General features: G+C 35.2%; 1 protein-coding gene across 2 annotated transcripts; it reads right to left on the bottom strand.

Annotated features, from left to right (window-relative positions):
* Positions 1-1,319: 1,319 nt before the first annotated feature.
* LOC128239179 (placenta-specific gene 8 protein-like) lies at positions 1,320-17,301 on the bottom strand. 2 transcript variants are annotated; one of them, XM_052955686.1, is made up of 4 exons: positions 17,095-17,301; positions 6,567-6,706; positions 5,951-6,090; positions 1,320-1,614 (listed from the first exon to the last, which is right to left on the bottom strand). In XM_052955686.1, the coding sequence occupies exons 2-4, from the start codon at positions 6,682-6,684 to the stop codon at positions 1,522-1,524; spliced, it is 351 nt and encodes a 116-aa protein (XP_052811646.1). In that variant the 5' UTR covers positions 6,685-6,706; positions 17,095-17,301; the 3' UTR covers positions 1,320-1,521. The 2 variants fall into 2 exon arrangements, with proteins under 2 accessions (XP_052811646.1, XP_052811645.1); XM_052955685.1 differs by having other exon boundaries at positions 17,122-17,297.
* Between the last annotated feature and the right edge of the window lie 293 nt (positions 17,302-17,594).

Genomic DNA, 17,594 nt, shown 5'->3' with positions numbered 1-17,594 from the left:
ACATTGCATTGGCAATCCGCGGCACCATACATTGCATTGGCAATCCGCGGCATCATACATTGCATTGGCAATCCGCGGAATCATACATTGCATTGGCAATCCGCGGCATCATACATCTTATTTGCAATTTCCGGCATCATACATTTAATTGGCAACCTCCGGCATCATACACTGTATTGGCAATCTCCGGCATAATACATATCATTGGCAGTTCGCGGCATAATCCCTTGCATTGGCAAACTCCGACCTAATACATTTGATTGGAATACCCGGCATCATACATCGCTACAATACCCAACATCATACATTGCATTGGCAATCCGCGGCACCATACATCTTACTGGCAATTCCCAGCATCAAACACTGCCTTCGCTATTCCTGGCATCAATTTTTGATAGGACATTCCGCAGCATTATATATTGCACTGACATTCCGCAATAACATACATCTTATTGATTTAAGCGCCATTATCACACATTGCCTTGGCTATCCACGGCGTCATAAGTTACATAGACTTACCGCAGCATTGTACATTGTACTGGCATTCCGAATCATCATACATCTAATTGGCAGTCCCCGGCATTATACATTGCATTGGCAATCCGCAGCACTAAACATTGCATTGGTATAGACTATACCCCCGGTCTTAAACCATACCCCCAATAGTAGACTATAACCCCGGTACAAAACCATACCCCCAATAGTAGACAATAACACCGGATCTAGACTTTATCCCCGCTATAAGACAATACTCTCGTTACTAGACCCCCCACACACCCGTAACTAGAGTTTACCATCGGTACTAGAACATACACCCTGTACCAGACTCTTCTTACAAGACAAGAACATACCCCTGGGTTCAGACTATTTTCCCTTTATTAGACTTTACCCCCGATACTAGAATTTCACTCGGGTACTAGACCATATCCCCGCTGTATAATAGTTTGGATCTCTTGATTACCTTTGGTCGCTGAGTGCATTCATGCTTATTGAACGCGTTGGAAGGATAAGAGTTGCAAGAAGGAAATAAATAACATTATAATTCCTATACTTAATATTATATTGATAGCCCCTATGTGCATAGTTCTCATACCTCAAATACCACCAAGTTTAACTTTACGTTTAAGAAGACTACCTTTTTATATGGTTTCGCAAACGTGTCTTAAACTCATCTGCGTCCATTCCTCTACTTTTGCCTTTAAAATTGGATACAAGAAAGCAGGTCGACGTAGAAGTAGAATTAAGCCAATACGAGATTTTACATGTTGGTTTCGCTCAGTTAACAGTGTTATTGTCATGACACTCAAATTAATAAAACACAGATATCATGCTTTAATATCGCATTCCTTTCTAAACAGCTATTGTAGAAATAATAAAACAATAACTATTCACAACACTAGTGAAGTTTCTATGTTTACAAAAATAAAACATGCATGTTCTAGTTTTATGTACAAGGTTCATTATTCGTGTAATGATCTCTTCAAGATCTTCTATCAGAAATCGCTCGGGCTGCTGGTCAATTTAGAGGCCCATAGCTTCGAGTTCTCTCTGCATCTGGCAAATGGCACACAAGGGAAAGCATGACATCGCCATGCAGTCACTGCATATGGAACCCTGAAACAGACGGTCATAATATTTATTGCCATGCAGTCACCGCAGATGGAACCCTGAAACAGACGGTCATAATATTTATTGCCATGAAGTCACCGCAGATGGAACCTTAAAACAGACGGTCGTAGCATGTATTGTCATGCAGTCATCGCAGATGGAACCTTGAAACAGACGGTCATAACATTTATTACCATGCAGTCTTCGCAGATGGAAACTTGAAACAGACGGTCATAATATTTATTGCCATGCAGTCTTCGCAGATGGAAACTTGAAACAGACGGTCATAACATTTATTGTCATGCAGTCTCCGCAGATGGAACGCAGAAACAGACTGGCATAACATGTATTGCCATACACTTTCCGCAGATGGAACGCAGAAACAGACGGGCATAACATGTATTGCCATGCAGTCCCCGTAGATGGAACTTCTCAAACAGACGGGCATAACATGTATTGCCATGTAGTTGCTACAGATGGACCCCTAAAACAGATGTATAAAATAGATTTTGTCATAGAGTAACCACAGATAGAGCCCTAAAACAGACGGGCATAACATATATTGCCATGAAGTCACCGCGTTTGGAACCCTGAAACAGACAGGCTAAACATAGTTTGGCATTTATTGCCATGCAATCACCGTAGATAGAGCCATAAAACAGACGAACATAACGTTATTAACCATTCAGTCCGCGCAGATGGAACCTTGAAACAGACGGGCATAACATTTTTTGCCATGCAGTCACAGTAGATGTAACCCTGAAGCAGACGGACATAACGTTATTTACCATGCAGTCACAGCAGATGGAACCCTGTAACGGACGGACATAACATGTATTGCTGTCACTGCATATTGAACTCTAGAACAGACTGGAACAACATTTATTGCCAATGTAGTCACCGCAGATGGAACCCTATAAAAGACAGACATAACAATTATTGCCATACAGTCGCCACATTTGGAACCTTGAAACAGGCTGTTATAATAATGTTCGCCATGCATGCACCGTATTTGGAACCCTGAAACAGACGGTCATAACATTTATTGCCGTGCAGTCACCGCCGATGGAAACGTGAAACAGGCGGGCATTACATTTATTGTCATTCAGTCGCCACATTTGGAAGCTTGAAACAGACAGTCATAACATTTATTGCCATGCAGTCACCACGGATGGAACAATGAAACAGACGGTCATAACAGTTATTGTCAAGCAGTCGCTACAGGTGGGCCCCTAAACGGACGAATAAAATAGATTTTGCTTTGCAATCACCGCAGATGTAGCCATGAAACAGACGGTCATAACAATTATTGCCATGCAGTCACTACAGGTGGGCCCCTGAAACGGATGAATAAAATATGTTTTGCTTTGTAGTCACCGCAGATGAAGTCATAATTTAGACGACAATAACATCTACTGCCATGCAGTCACCGCCGATGGAACCCTTAAACATGCGGGTATTACATTCTGCAGTCATATTGATACACGACCAGAACTATGCTCTTATTCGAAATATGTTCGATGCAAACATATTTAGCAGGACAAGGAAAAACATCGAACGCATCATATGATACGATGCTTATAACAAATATCTAATGAAACGCATGGGGCACTAACATATGATAACGAACAAAGGTTACACTCTGCTTTCTTGATAGTTTTAAGGTATAATGTTATACAGGTTGTCAAATATAATTAATGTGTTTATGAACTACCTTTGGATGACAAATCTTTTAAGTTAAACCCGTTTTATTAATGACATGCAATATATGAGTACAGTAGAGGTGTGCATGATATGACTTTAATTTCAAAAGGGGTATTTATCGGTGAGGTTATAATCACTGGAGTGTGTTATCCGTTTATGATTGCACGCACTGGATTCCATTCCGTCTGGTCGATTCATTTGAAGTATTATTTTTAATTACCATTAAATGCAATTCAGAAAGAATTTGAGTTGATACAATGGATCAAATAGGATTTCTTGTATAGAAGGTTTATTCGTATTTCATCATATCAATAATCTTTTATAAAAGAAATTTGTAGGGAAGGCCAGAAAAGAAAACATTTCAGTTTTTCCTTATTTTAAGTGAAACATACAATTTAGTTTATATAGATTTGCTGAAAATCCGTTTTCGTTCAATCGGAAAAAGCTTTCGACAATGAAAAATAATGATTTTGTATCAGATTATTCAAGACTCATCATATAACGATGTAAAATGGTTTCTTGGTGAAGGCATTTCGAATAAGATATACGAAATTTGAAAATGTGAATTAAAATCAATCCTGGTAACAATCTTTCGAATAGATGCAATCGCCAAAAAAAGTATTGATGATTTCATAGTGTCAACTATTTTAATAATATTTCATTATTTGACTCTCACCCTTAAGTTTGACTGTAAATGCTTTTATTAACTAAAGCATGTTCAATTTCTCTTTGGTAAAATTTGGTAAGCTGGCAAATCACCAACACACGAATATAAAGTTCACATGTCTTGCGTTTCCTAAATATTGAACCCTTAAAATTACATAAAATTTGATTGTTTGACAAATTTGTGTTTTGGCCCTTCAAACCCAATGTTGTATTGATGCCTCTGCGATATTTTTATATGCTCTACGTAAGTTTGAATCAATCTGAATTCTTTTAAACAATCTAATAAATAGTCAAATTATATCTTCCTGGTATTGGTTATTATTTGTGCAAATGTTTATTGTTCGTAAGGTGCATGCTACTTCATATTTTCAAGAAACACCAGGTGATCGGCGTATCAACGTATGTATCATATTTGATTTATAAAATGCCTGCCAATTGATGTAGTTATTGTGTTTGTATCATACAGATTTCGTTTTGTGTTTTGTTAACCTTTAAATATGACATATTATACGTATTCTCTCTTGCAGGCCTTTGTCGCAGGTTTGTCTAAAATATTGATACAATGCCTATCTATAATAATCATAATTAATGACATATTTCACTATCCTCCTTGACTGAAGATAAGTGTGTTCTTTGTAATAAATACTGCAATAAAGATTTTAGGAACTGCTAAATATCTTCAGAACAAGCAAACCCAACGGGATATAACACAGATTTACGAATATAACACCTGAAAATAAATTGGAACTTTTTGACAAACTTATTAGACCTATCCTATTATATGGTTTAGAAGTTTGAGGATTTTCAAAACGATTGCCAATTGAAAGGATACACACCAAATTCATAAATTTTTTACTTTCGGTTAAAACAACAACACAAAATGAGACGGACAGATTAGATCTACTGCCGCAATGCATTATAAATATCATTAAATACTGGCTTAAAGTTTTAAGTATGCCAATGATAAATATGTGAGGGTTTCTTCAAGTTTTGCTTGCACAAGGAGTTGGTGATATTTCATGTTTTGTGTAATTTTTGAAGCAACGAATACGAGACGGTTATGTTCAAATTTTAAACAGCAGATTGTCAGACTCCTCAAGAGCTTTATTTTTATAGAAACATTTCTGATTTTGAATTAAAACCCTATCTTAAGTGTGTTATTGTACTAAAATTCAGAATTGCTTTAAGCCCATTAAGATTATCGTCGCATCGGTTATATACAGAAGTTGGTCTGAATATATTCCTAGATATTATCGTACTAATCCAAATATGTTTAAAACAATATAATTGCTGAATACAGAGCATACTGATTTGTTAAAGAATTTTTCTATTTTCGTGTATAAAGCATTTGCACAGAGATAGAGTTTCATTACTTAACATGATACATGATTAATATATGTATTAATACAAGCCGTTATATAGTTGTAGTAAGGATCTGCTTTTGATTAACATTTGCTACTATTTTTGTTACTATAAAATATCTCAACTAGTTAAAAAAACATAAATACACCGCCAAGCAAGTGTCAAATAATGGCAATGATCATGGACTATCATAGTCCATTCATTGATGTATATATGTGTGAGGTTATGTGTGGAAATAAACTTGTGTTCTGTTCTGTTCTGTTCATCGACATGAGTTATCCCTACCTTTCGATACGTATGACTTTTGTTCCGTATTGAATTATATCCGTGTATTGATATAATCGCATATTCCACCTTTTGTACCTATCTTCATCGTCGTATAAAAACAACTCCGCAGCAGGAGTTGAGATAAGGAATCGCTTTTTTCTTCTGATATGTATTTGTATTTTAATGATATACATGTACACAAATATTACGATTAATTACGATTACGACAGGGTCCTTAAGTGGGTCATAGGGGCCATGCGACCCCCATGGACACACTAGGACATGCGCATACACCCTCCCGTCTGTATGGATATATAATAGCTTTTTATCAACCTCAACGTACCTCGATGCCTCCAAGCGTCCTGATTCGGGCCCTGAGAGCAATTAGACCCCCGGGCACACACCAGGGCATAAACATACACTCTCCGGCCCGTATCGAGATGTTACAGATTGCGCACGCCAGGCAGCAGTACGTCATAATCACTGATAAAAAACAAGGGCTAAATTAAAGCTTTGGTTTCGAGCATATAGTAATTGCATGTTTAGAAATAAAGCAGCTATTATAAAAATACGTTAAACTGTAACAGAAATCCCGTAAAAGGACATCGGCATTCATGATGTAAAAATACACTTATTTCATTTCGCATTTATTTTATACTGCATGCTACGTTAAATTGATATTCCAAGGGGTATGCGTATCATATAACATCTTCATGTGACATGTGAACGCACAATAATTACGATAAGAAAAAGATGTTGTACCAGCACAAAAGCAGATCAAAATCATATGGTTAAAATTTGAAATGTCATTGATTGTCAAACCGCTCATCGGAAATAAGTGCACATACACATGAATCAAGAAAGGCTATTATACTTACTGATATAGAAAATTGTAGGTAATAATATCTAACCAACTGCTATGACTGAGTACAGTGTTGCCTGGTGTTACAGTTACTCACATGAGTTGCAGTCGGAGAAGCAGGCACATATCCCGCTATCCCAGTCCCTATGGCCATGGACGGGCCCGATCAGCATTTGCCTGCCCACCGGCTGCTGGTTTACCACTATGGTGTTCATTTGTGTTCTTCACCGGTATAGCCTGCAAGTGAAGTATCTATGATCGTGAAATATAAATGCATTGCTTGGTTAATTGATTTCACTCATTTCATTTTGTTTTTGATAACAGTTATAAAGCGTTGACTCAACCATTTGTTGATATACAATTGATATTATTGTGAACCTGTATGTTGATTTGGGTGTTTCTATCTCTCTACGTAATATTTAGTTTGGTCTTTGTGCCAATTACAAAACCATGGTAAGTCGGATGTTAACTGGTCATAGTCATCTGACTTATCATCCGACTAACCATTACCAAGTATAAAATATAAATGATGGTTTCTTGGTAAAACCGATGATGACTACAGAAGAGGGGACTTGGGAGAAGTTAATTTGAAAGTAGTGTTCAGAGATAAAATGTCTTGTTCGACTGTCGTAGGAAAGTATGTCAATGGTGGAATAAAAACTTTAAGGACAAGCGTAGTAGTAACAATACAAGTATAAACCCTGTTTCGTGGCACAAGGGCCCGCACGACACTAGACGAGAGACACCATACACAGAACACACCCGCATCAAAATAGCTTTATCAATATATGATCACACCTTGAAAATGGTACACGAGTTCCTTGGGGTTTTAAACAAGTTTATCTGCATATAACCTCTTATAAGTCCCAGCATGTATAAATATTGCCCTCCGAATGGAGGGAATATCATACGATAGTACGATATTCCTACGAATAACCTGCGTTAAACGAATTTTAACAGTCCTTCGAATGTTCTGCGACTATCTTGGGTTAATCCTACAATAGTATTTCTTACGATTTGACTTATAAAACCTTAACTTATATTATTTTTATAGCAGAATGTTTAAAATATTCTTGGACAATTATGTGATGATGTGCATGCAGATGGACCAAACAATCGTGTTCATTTTTATAAGCATATCATTTTTAAGAATGTTAATTACTTGAAACATATAACGTGTTTACATGTAGATAATTACAAAGTGTAATAAATCAATTTTCTACGCATAAAATATCATTTTTAAAATAAATGTATTTTATATGCAATGATTCCATAAACAATGATTTGTATATAAACTTGAAACATTTATACTAAGACAAGGACGGTATTTGGAAACTCAAACATATACTTGTTTACAGGCACACTGGTCAACGCCCAACAGACAATCAACGAGAGGGTGGATTACTGCCTTATGGTGAGAGAAAACACAGTTCACTGGGGGGAGTCAAAGTTTGGTTTACAAGAAACCACAAGTCAAAGAAGACCAGTAAAGTTGGTAATGACATTTTGAATGACACAATGGTTGTTTAATATGTATCAATTAATGTAAACCTTTAATCGGTATTTTATTTAGACTGTAGGTGTAAGATATTGATTCACTCATCAAAAGTGATATCTTTTTATTCCATTATAAAGTTACAATACTTCATGCGTTTTTGAACTATCCTAAATAGACAACAGATGATGCAAAGTCGGCAACCACAGTAACATTTTCAGTTACACTTCATGGATACCATGGTATAATTGACTCTGAAAATCTCTTTTAGATGAATATGCCAGGGGAGTCAGGGGAGAAAACTCTTCTTATTGGAATTGACATTATATCTGCAAACTCTTAATCATCATATGAAGAATCGATTTCTTCAATTTCGAAGTATTATATTGCAGTTGCGTCTAGTTCTGAAGTTGTGTTTAATGATCACAAGGACGTGATTAAACCTTGGCGGTAGAGACATGCTAGATTTACAATTGTTTGAATAGTGTACCAAAGTATTTTAATTTATGCATTTCTTTTCAATAGAAAAAAATACATGCTTTGCCAAAGTTTGAAATCGAATGCATTTTATTTGAATTTCTTTTGACAATTATGTATTGAAGACAGCTCCAACCACTAAAAGGGGTTTTCTTATATAAAGTGCGGACTTGCGCTATTTTGTTATTGTAATTTGTCCTGGTGTACATGTTTTTAAATAAATTAATGAATACTTATTAGGTCGCTATGGGCGTAAACAGTTTTGCAATTATCGTAGTTCCTTTCATGGGAGATAGATATATAGATTGTTGTCGAAGAAATGAGCCCGCTATTTTCATGAATGAAAATAGTTAAAACCCGAATGGATTAACCCAGAACAGTGGAAAATCTCATATTAAAGAACCTGTCACACATGACCTGTTTTAAAGTCGGAGCTTTACCGGTGCCACATTTGTACCAGTACGAATCAGATTGAAGCCACTGAAACCATTACGGGGCTCTACCGACTTTAACGAAGCTTAACAATAGTGTTGCCGTTATACTACAATTGTAGTCCCGTTGCTCGCTCCGGCAGCGCAACGGCAGAAATATTTGAGCATGTTAAAATACTTCGCCGTCGTCTGCAGTGGAATTTTGTTATGACGATGTCCTGATTATGCATTAAAGATTTTAGTGACAACGTTGCGCTGCTATACTAGTGCCGCGAATAAAGCCAAATTTGTGTTCCGGTATATCTGTGGCGAGAATTGGTAGTACAATGGCTGCGCAACGGTATCACTCCGCTCTAGCTCCAGTCATCGGTGGCGCATCGATAGAACATCGGTAATACATCGCTGACAGAAAAATATAATTCGAAAGAACTTCGGCTCTTAAGCCAGTACTTCATCGGTATGATTACCACCGTTGAGAATTTTCAAGTGCTTTCTCGAGCTCCGCCGAATTTAACGCCGTTTTTGGACGGTGCCCCTCAGGGCCCGTCCTAAGTAGGCACATCAGCCGAGCAAACTACAAGCCAAAGAACGCAAGTGCGCTCAGTAAATAGTTCTATCATTGTTTTGAATACACAGCTGATTTAAAGTGGTTGTTACATAGTTTTTTTCTAAAATGTCTGGGCGAATAGTGAGAGAAGTGGGTCATGTATATTTTATTGACAATTGGTACTGAAATCAAATATTTATATTGATAAATTTTCGCCAATATTGACTACTACATGGAAATAGTTCCACTACATTACTACAAATTTTCATTCGGAACTCCTCGGCCATTTTACTGTATCGATAAAATTAAATCCGTAAATGTTTCGAACTGAATACTGAAGTACATTGTTGCTAAACATAATTAATTCAATACTTTGAACTATCGAAATATTTTAAAATATATATCATACTGTAGACTCTTTTAGTAGAATCATCAAAATATGATGTGTTAATGGCATGACCCAAAATGACCCGGTTTATCCAAGATGGCGGATGAACCAATACATGTCCGTGGAATTTCCGATGTCAAATCGGATTTAAGGCATCACACTCGAGTTTTACAATGGATTGTTAGTGCTAAAAAGGAGAATTAAAAATAATTAATTGAATAACATCATCACCTTGTGGTCAAATTGGCTGAATTTAACGCAATACAATTAATGACTGAAATACATCTGGTGAAAGGTCACCCACCACTAAAAGTAAGTTGCAGTAAAACACGGAAATACAAACTAAGTGAAAATCCAAAAAACAATGACGTCGTTTTGCTTCGTGCCATTACTAGCATTAATGATGTTAATAATTGTTGCAAATATTGATGTGAAAAATAATGATTATATAAATAACTCGAAACAATTTGCATCTGCGTCACAGTTGTCATCTTTCTGCATAGTTCAGTAGGGTATTTCAGATTTTCTTTAAAATTGTGATATTAATGCACCAGTCAATTGTAACCACGGCCACCCCAGGTCCGGGTATATACGAGGAATAGCCGGTGAAATGGGTCGTGTTTATGCTTTTCAGGTGGCCCCACATTGCCGGGTAAATGCGGTGGTTTTGTCTGTTTTAAATACAGCGGGTAATTGGCCTTGCCTAGAATCCCCGGGGTGCAGGGACTTTGGTGGGGATTTTACCAACTGTTCGTCTCTGCATGGTATGGAATTTAGCCGGTTTTGGCTGTACTGAAAGTTTAAGTCCCTGCTATTCCCAAGATCTGGGGGGGGGGGGGGGTTACAATTGACTGACCAGTGCATAATTTGGTTGCCTTTATGCCATGTTGATCTGATTCATACCATAGTAAAATATTTTCTTCAACTGTAACAACACTTCAATATTAAGGATTGCATTGCAAAACAGGAACATGAAAGTTTCACATAATTTATCTTGAGCCAATATCATTGTTTAATCACACAAGTGTGTATAATTACACAAGTGTTTCATTAAACACTTAAATTCCGATCAGCTTCTGTCAACATAGCATTGCCATTTTGGACCTATCTGGCTGATGCGTGTCATCTTGAAGCTCAATTTGCATCAAGTCGAAAATTATAGATGTGTTCACTATGTGATGTGCCATATCAAAAATGGTAAAAAATCATTCAATGTACAATTATTTGAACTAAATAAACTTAGTGCTTGAAATGTCATTCTTGGCTAGGAGAAAAAGTTGGATGTGGACATGAAGACTCGCCAAAACAAAACTTGTCCAAGACTCTGAAGTTGCTGTTTATTTGGACTAGTCAAGTATTAAACTTTTCAACAAGATAAAGTTACTATAAATGATCCTGGCATTAGGACACGGAGCTAGCCTGTCGGTATCATCTGGATGGTGCTAAGCCTCTGGTGAGCCTTAAATGCCTTGATTTGAAATCTGCCACTTATTTATTCTCTATCATTTACTACACTTTTTTCAGGTAAGTGTAAATTACAGTATTTTCTTGTATGTTAAAATTAACAATGGTAAAAAATAATGCATAACTTAATTGTGCATGCTGGGGATATCAATATTGTATACATGCATATAGCTTTACGGATATTTACAGTGTTTAAATAGCTCAAAAGGGTCTTACTCAATGAAAAAAAAAATCAAAATACTAGAATGTAGACAGGATTTTGACATTTTTTGGCAATTAATTAAATTCAAGGGCGTAGCCAGGCTGTACTAAATGTGAGAGGCTATGGGATGGGGAATTCCTGTAACCGTAGGAGGTTAAGGGGGGGGCTGCTCCCCACGGAAAAAAAATTAAGTGATTTTTAAGGCTGTGTTAGATATCTAGCACAGAGGAACAATGCTTTCTATAGCTGATCTTCCCTTTATTAAAGGTTTTATTATGATGTGAAAACATAACCCTCGACTTTGATGCCATGTTTGGCCATTTTTTCGTTTTTCAAATTGATGTTACGCATGTGCGTAAGTGTGTAACGCTGGCTACGCCCCTGAAATTGTTCTGTTGCATTTTTGGGCAAATCATTCTCATTGGTATGCCTATCAAGCATCAAACATGTATGTCTAAAAAAGATCAATAAAAACAAGCCATATTACTGAAATGTTCAAGGCCAACAGATCCCTTCAGAGAAAATCATGCATAACCCTTGTATATACATATACATGTATTCTTCCTCCAAACAGAGACCTGGTATGTTAATTTGCATATTTAATCCAGGACATCCACATACTATGAATGCACTTCCCCCTTTGGCAGAATGTTACATTACCCTTATTCGTTATTTCAATTTATTTCTGAAGACAGCATGAACTTTTATAGAAAAGGAGTGTCAGTTATTTAGTCTGACAGCCTGTGATTTTTTTTCAATCAGAAGGAAATTTTGCAATTTTAACATGGCCATGTTTTGACATGCTTGCACAGTGTGTGAATTGTGATCAAAATTGTGCTTGGTTTATTTTGTGCTAATGCGTATATCTTGGACTTGACATATTTCTTAGTTACCACATGGCTTGTTCCAAAGGGTAAAGCATTTGGAAATGTCAGTTCAAACCTGATAAATATGAAATTCTTTTCCTTAATTCAATTTTGATATTTTCAAAACACCCTCTTTTTTAAAAACTTGTTTTAATAGATGTTTATGGATAAGAAGACTCTTAATTTGAACATCAACTTGTTTAGACTAAGAAATAATGAGCCCTTAAAGCTGCACTCCCACACCTTCTTTTATTTTTTGTTTTGGAAAGAGCAAATTATTGCGTAAAAATATATGTGCAAACCAATAATAAGATATCTGACAAAATATCAGATCTTAGATTTTCATATATATGTTCAAAAATCGATGCTTAATGGCTTAAACTGATACTAACGGTTAAAGAAAAAATGCATAAAACATCAATTTTTGAAGTTAAGTATAAGAATCTATGATCTGATTTTTTGTCAGCAGTCTTATATTACTGGTTTCCATGGATTTTCGCAAAAAAATGGCTCGTTCGAAGACAAAAAATAAAGAAGTTGTCAATACTTTCAATCTGTGTGAGTGCAGCTTTAACAACAAAAATAGAATAAGCCTACAATTAAGCAAATGAAATTTCAGATAGGCATAAATGAAGTGCTATCCTTAATCATTAACAATTTCATTCTTCAAGTTTGGTTTTTCCTCAGCCTACTGTCACTCACCTGATGCACAATCCCTGCATAAGATTTTACGTCGACAATGAATTAGACAATGAGGTTGTTTTCTAAGTCAATTGAATGACCTAAAGTAACTAGCTTAATGATTAAGAAGGGCTCATTATCATCGATCACTCCACCCATTCTGAATAATGTTTATTCATAAAGATTTTTTTTTTCGTGTTTTTTTTATTTACTTGTATACTTTATATCCAGTTAAATACAGCCATCACACATTTGTTCTCTCCTAAATACACATGGGTATATCAATATAACATTGGTCTATTTCAATTGGTCAAAAAAATATAACAACTCCAATATTTATGAAACACCGCTGTTGGTCAAGGACAGGTCACGCGGTGACACCACATTTTTCCATTTTCCAAATTTAAATTACACCAAAATGGCATCTTTATTCGGATTTGATGAATATTTCAATGAATAAATAAAACATTTAAACAGGGTAAGAGGTTGTCAACGTTATACTTACATTACAGGGTTAGTAGGTGACATAGTATTGGAAATATGGGGGGCAAGAATCCATATTTAGGTTCGAGCTTCACTCCACCGCAATATGGTTTCCTTTACATTGAATATCCCATATCGCGGGCTACCTACTGACCATGGAACTTATAGTATCCTTCCACATGTTTTTAAACAAATTCATAGACAAGAATGTTTTTTTTCAAATGACAATTTGTCATTTTGTATTCATTGTGATGAAAAAATGTCAAATTAAATTTCCAATCAATTCTTAAGAGGAAAATGTGATATTTATCTTATCTCCTGATAAAAACTTTCAATCACGTTGGGTACTGAATGGGGTACTATATTGGTTTAAATAGGAAATGACGTCATGAACACATAGTAATCTATGACTTCATCTTACCGGTGACCATTATGATGTCACAATTAGTTTTTTGTTTTTATTCCTTTCTGCTGTACTTGATATCACCTTTATATGTATTCTTCTTACAAACAGTGTGAGAATGATCGCATGATTTTTTGGTTTGAAATTTTTACTAATACAAATTTTTGCAATGCATGCTTGTAGTGCAGAGAATAGCATCACTTTAATGGTACATGTATCCTGTTTTTAGCTCGACTATTCGAAGAATATGGAGAGCTATACTACTCACCCAAGCGTCGACGTCACACCTTGGTTAAGGTTTTGCATGTAAGCACCTTTAATTATCATTGTCATTATCGCAGCAAATACATCATGTATTGCATTGAAACTTTAGATATGTATTCCCACCTATCTAACCTACTAAATTAATGAAGTTAGATAACACTTATTTGAATTTAATGAAAAAAATGGGCCTTTATTATTTGACTTTGAAATTCTGGTTAAGGTTTTGCATGTAAGCACACATAGGTTGATATCTCAGCAACTACTTGATGTATTGTATTAAGATTTTATACAATGGTACTCAACCATCCAACCTTCCTAATTAACCAAGTAAGATAACTCTAGTTTGCATTTAATGCAAATAATGACCCTTTCAAAAATTTGTCCCTCCTGAAAAATTGGTGTCCTCGGGATCCCGGGACCCGTTAGTGTCGAACACTGCTTTATTATTCGACTTGAAAATTCTGGTTAAGGTTTTGCTTTATTATTTGACATATAAATTCAAATACATCATGTATTGCATTGAAACTTTATACACAGGGTCCCAACTATTCAACCTTCTTAAATAATCAGGAAAGATAACTCTATCTTTTATATTTTATCATTTTTGCCCCTTTATTATGCAACTTAGAAATACTGGTTAAAGTTTCAAGCATTGGACTTAAAATTTTCCATGTAACCACATTCATGTTAATATCTCAACAAATACATAATGTATTGCATTGAAATTTAATCTAATTTTACAGTGATCCATGTTTCGACAAAACTTTTTAATCCTTACACTGAACAGCGGCGTAATAGTCGAGCACGCAGTCTCTGTGACAGCTCTTGTTTACAAAAGAAGTAAAACAGGTAAGTTGTTTTTGCTGTTTTTACTTAAAGAATATTTTGATAAAAAGATACCAAGACTCGTCATCATATAATAGACTGTATTATACAACTCGTCAAGGAAATATGTTAGTATGATCGACAAAGGCTAAGTTATTCACACATTTCCTGAAGTTGTTGAATATGTTTTTTAAAGCTTCATCAATGAAAACTTGACATTTGTATTGTTTTGAAAACAAACATATATTTATATATGTCGTTCTCGGATGACCCTGACTGGGACCTTTTTGACCTAATTATTTTTTAGAGCTATAGCATTTTAGTCAGTTTTGAAAACAATATTTAATGTTGTCTTTTGATGACCTAGATTATGGCCTTTTGACACACATTAAAATTTGAAGCTTCAGCCATGAAATTAAGACCATTGATTCGAAATCAAAAATCAAAATTGTGCTTTGATAACGTTGTCCTTTCGACATACTTTCCTATTTTTAAGCTACTTCAATGAAAGTTTTTAGTACAGTTTTCAAAACAAAAAGCAATGTTGTGCTTTGATGACATAGAATATGATTTTTGACATACATTCTATTTTTGAAGCAACAGCAAAGAAATTTAGACCATGTGTATAACTTTTAAAACAAAAATCAATATTATTGTACTTGGATAACCTTTATAATTACCGTTTGACCATCTTTTCTATTCTAAGGTACTGCAACGAAAGTTCAGTAAGTTTTGCAAAACAATTATCAATATTGTCCTCAGATCTTCTTTACTGTGACCTTTTGACCCTCTTTCATAAAATGTACTGCTTTAAGAATAATTATAAATGTTGTGTTTGGCTAACCATGATTGTGACATTTTCACTTACTTTTTTATTTTTGTGGCCTCTGCAATAAAATGTTGCTATGTTTGGAAAACAATTCATCATTGATGTTCTCGTGTTACTTTAAAGGGACTGTACACCAGATTGGCACCATTTTTTTTCCTGTAACGCAACTCAGGACAATTATTTAATAGAATGTGTTATGCTTTGAATCATAATTATAGAGAAAGGACCAAAATGTAAAAAATAGCAGTCCAGTGTTGTATCCACTGTGCTACAAAGGCTTACTCCAAACCGGTGGTATATTTAAGCTATATACCTTCGTAGACATACTCAGTAATATTTTTAATGGAAAAATACAAAATCACTGCTTAGCTAAAATAAATTGTAAACTATGTGGTACTTCAGTTAGTAAGATTCAATGCATTCTACACATTAATACCAAGTTTATGTCAGTTTTCGACAATTGTTTTTCTTGCAAATTGATCATCTTGTGCACAGTTGCTTCAGCTAAGGCCTACGTTTTTAATTTTGAGTACAACATTGAACTTTGGACCATGTATACTGTTTTAAAAAACATCTGTTAATGTTATGCTTCAGTTATCTTGATTGTGTCCTTTTAGCGTATTTGTTATGCAACTGGAATGAAATTTTGACTATGAAGTAGTTCTGCAAACAAACATTAACGATGATATTGCCAGGTGACATTTTCATCAACTTTTCAAAGCTACAGCATTAAGATGAATAATTATGTTTGGAAAATAAATATCAAGCTCAGATATTTGGTTTGAAGCATTGTCTTATTGTCCTCACTTAAAAGTGTTCAAATTATGCTTCTTTATTCAAGATTAGGTTCCGATGATTTTCTGTGTTTATAAGAGGAAGGACTTAGTTCTGCAGACCGAACAATGTCACCGTCCATCAGCACTTTCAGTGCTTTGATTAATTGTGTGCTGCGGTTTAGTCCCGGCGAGGCAAATCCGATGGTGTACTTTTATTGGCTATAGAGGTTGAATGCATATCCAATGGTTAATAATAAGAATTTTTTAAGATACTGACGGCTGGAACCCTTTAAGAAAAGTCGATATATGCTAAAATATTGTCTTTGAAGTGCGTGATTCGCGTTAATTTAGATATTCAACAGCTTATTGTTTGGAAAAAGTAATTTCCCAATTTTTTTTTCTTTTCTTCTATATTAATCGAAAATCGGTGTATGTATTCCGATAGTAATTTCTATATATACAGTGTATATGTAATTAATCTATTATAACTGTACCTTGTGTGAGAAATAACAAACGATTACTTTTCCGAATATTTCCTCAGAAAACAAATGAAGTTTGCATGCAATGCAAAACGTCTAGAGCACTTGAGTCAATGCAAGGTCCGCCAATAAAAAATTGTAATTTTGAATTTTGGGTTTGGCTGCCAGTAACTCTAAATATACAGAAGTACTCAAATATCACGTTGTTTGAAAATTGATAGTGCATACTTTCGAAAAAGTCTTTGTTTGCCTGTAAATTCAATCAATATTGCATTCATCCGCAGTCCAAAACATATCGTCTGCAATTAAGAATGACAACCATTCATCTCACCGCTGCCAATAAGCCCGCATTTGTACGTATATGTATATAGATCAGTCACAATAATACAATGATAAATACAGGAGTCAAAGGAGAGAGGTCTTAATATTAGCTCTAAGCCATCTCTTCCCAGTTTACTTGTAATATACTGGTATATTAACATCGTCTGAATAAAATATTGCTTAAACCAAGACAA

This window comes from Mya arenaria, chromosome 6 (genome assembly GCF_026914265.1).
Source record: "Mya arenaria isolate MELC-2E11 chromosome 6, ASM2691426v1".
Classification (NCBI taxonomy): Eukaryota; Metazoa; Mollusca; class Bivalvia; order Myida; family Myidae; genus Mya; species Mya arenaria.
Note: the sequence above shows the minus strand (reverse complement) of the source record. Positions and strands in the feature narration are given on the sequence as shown.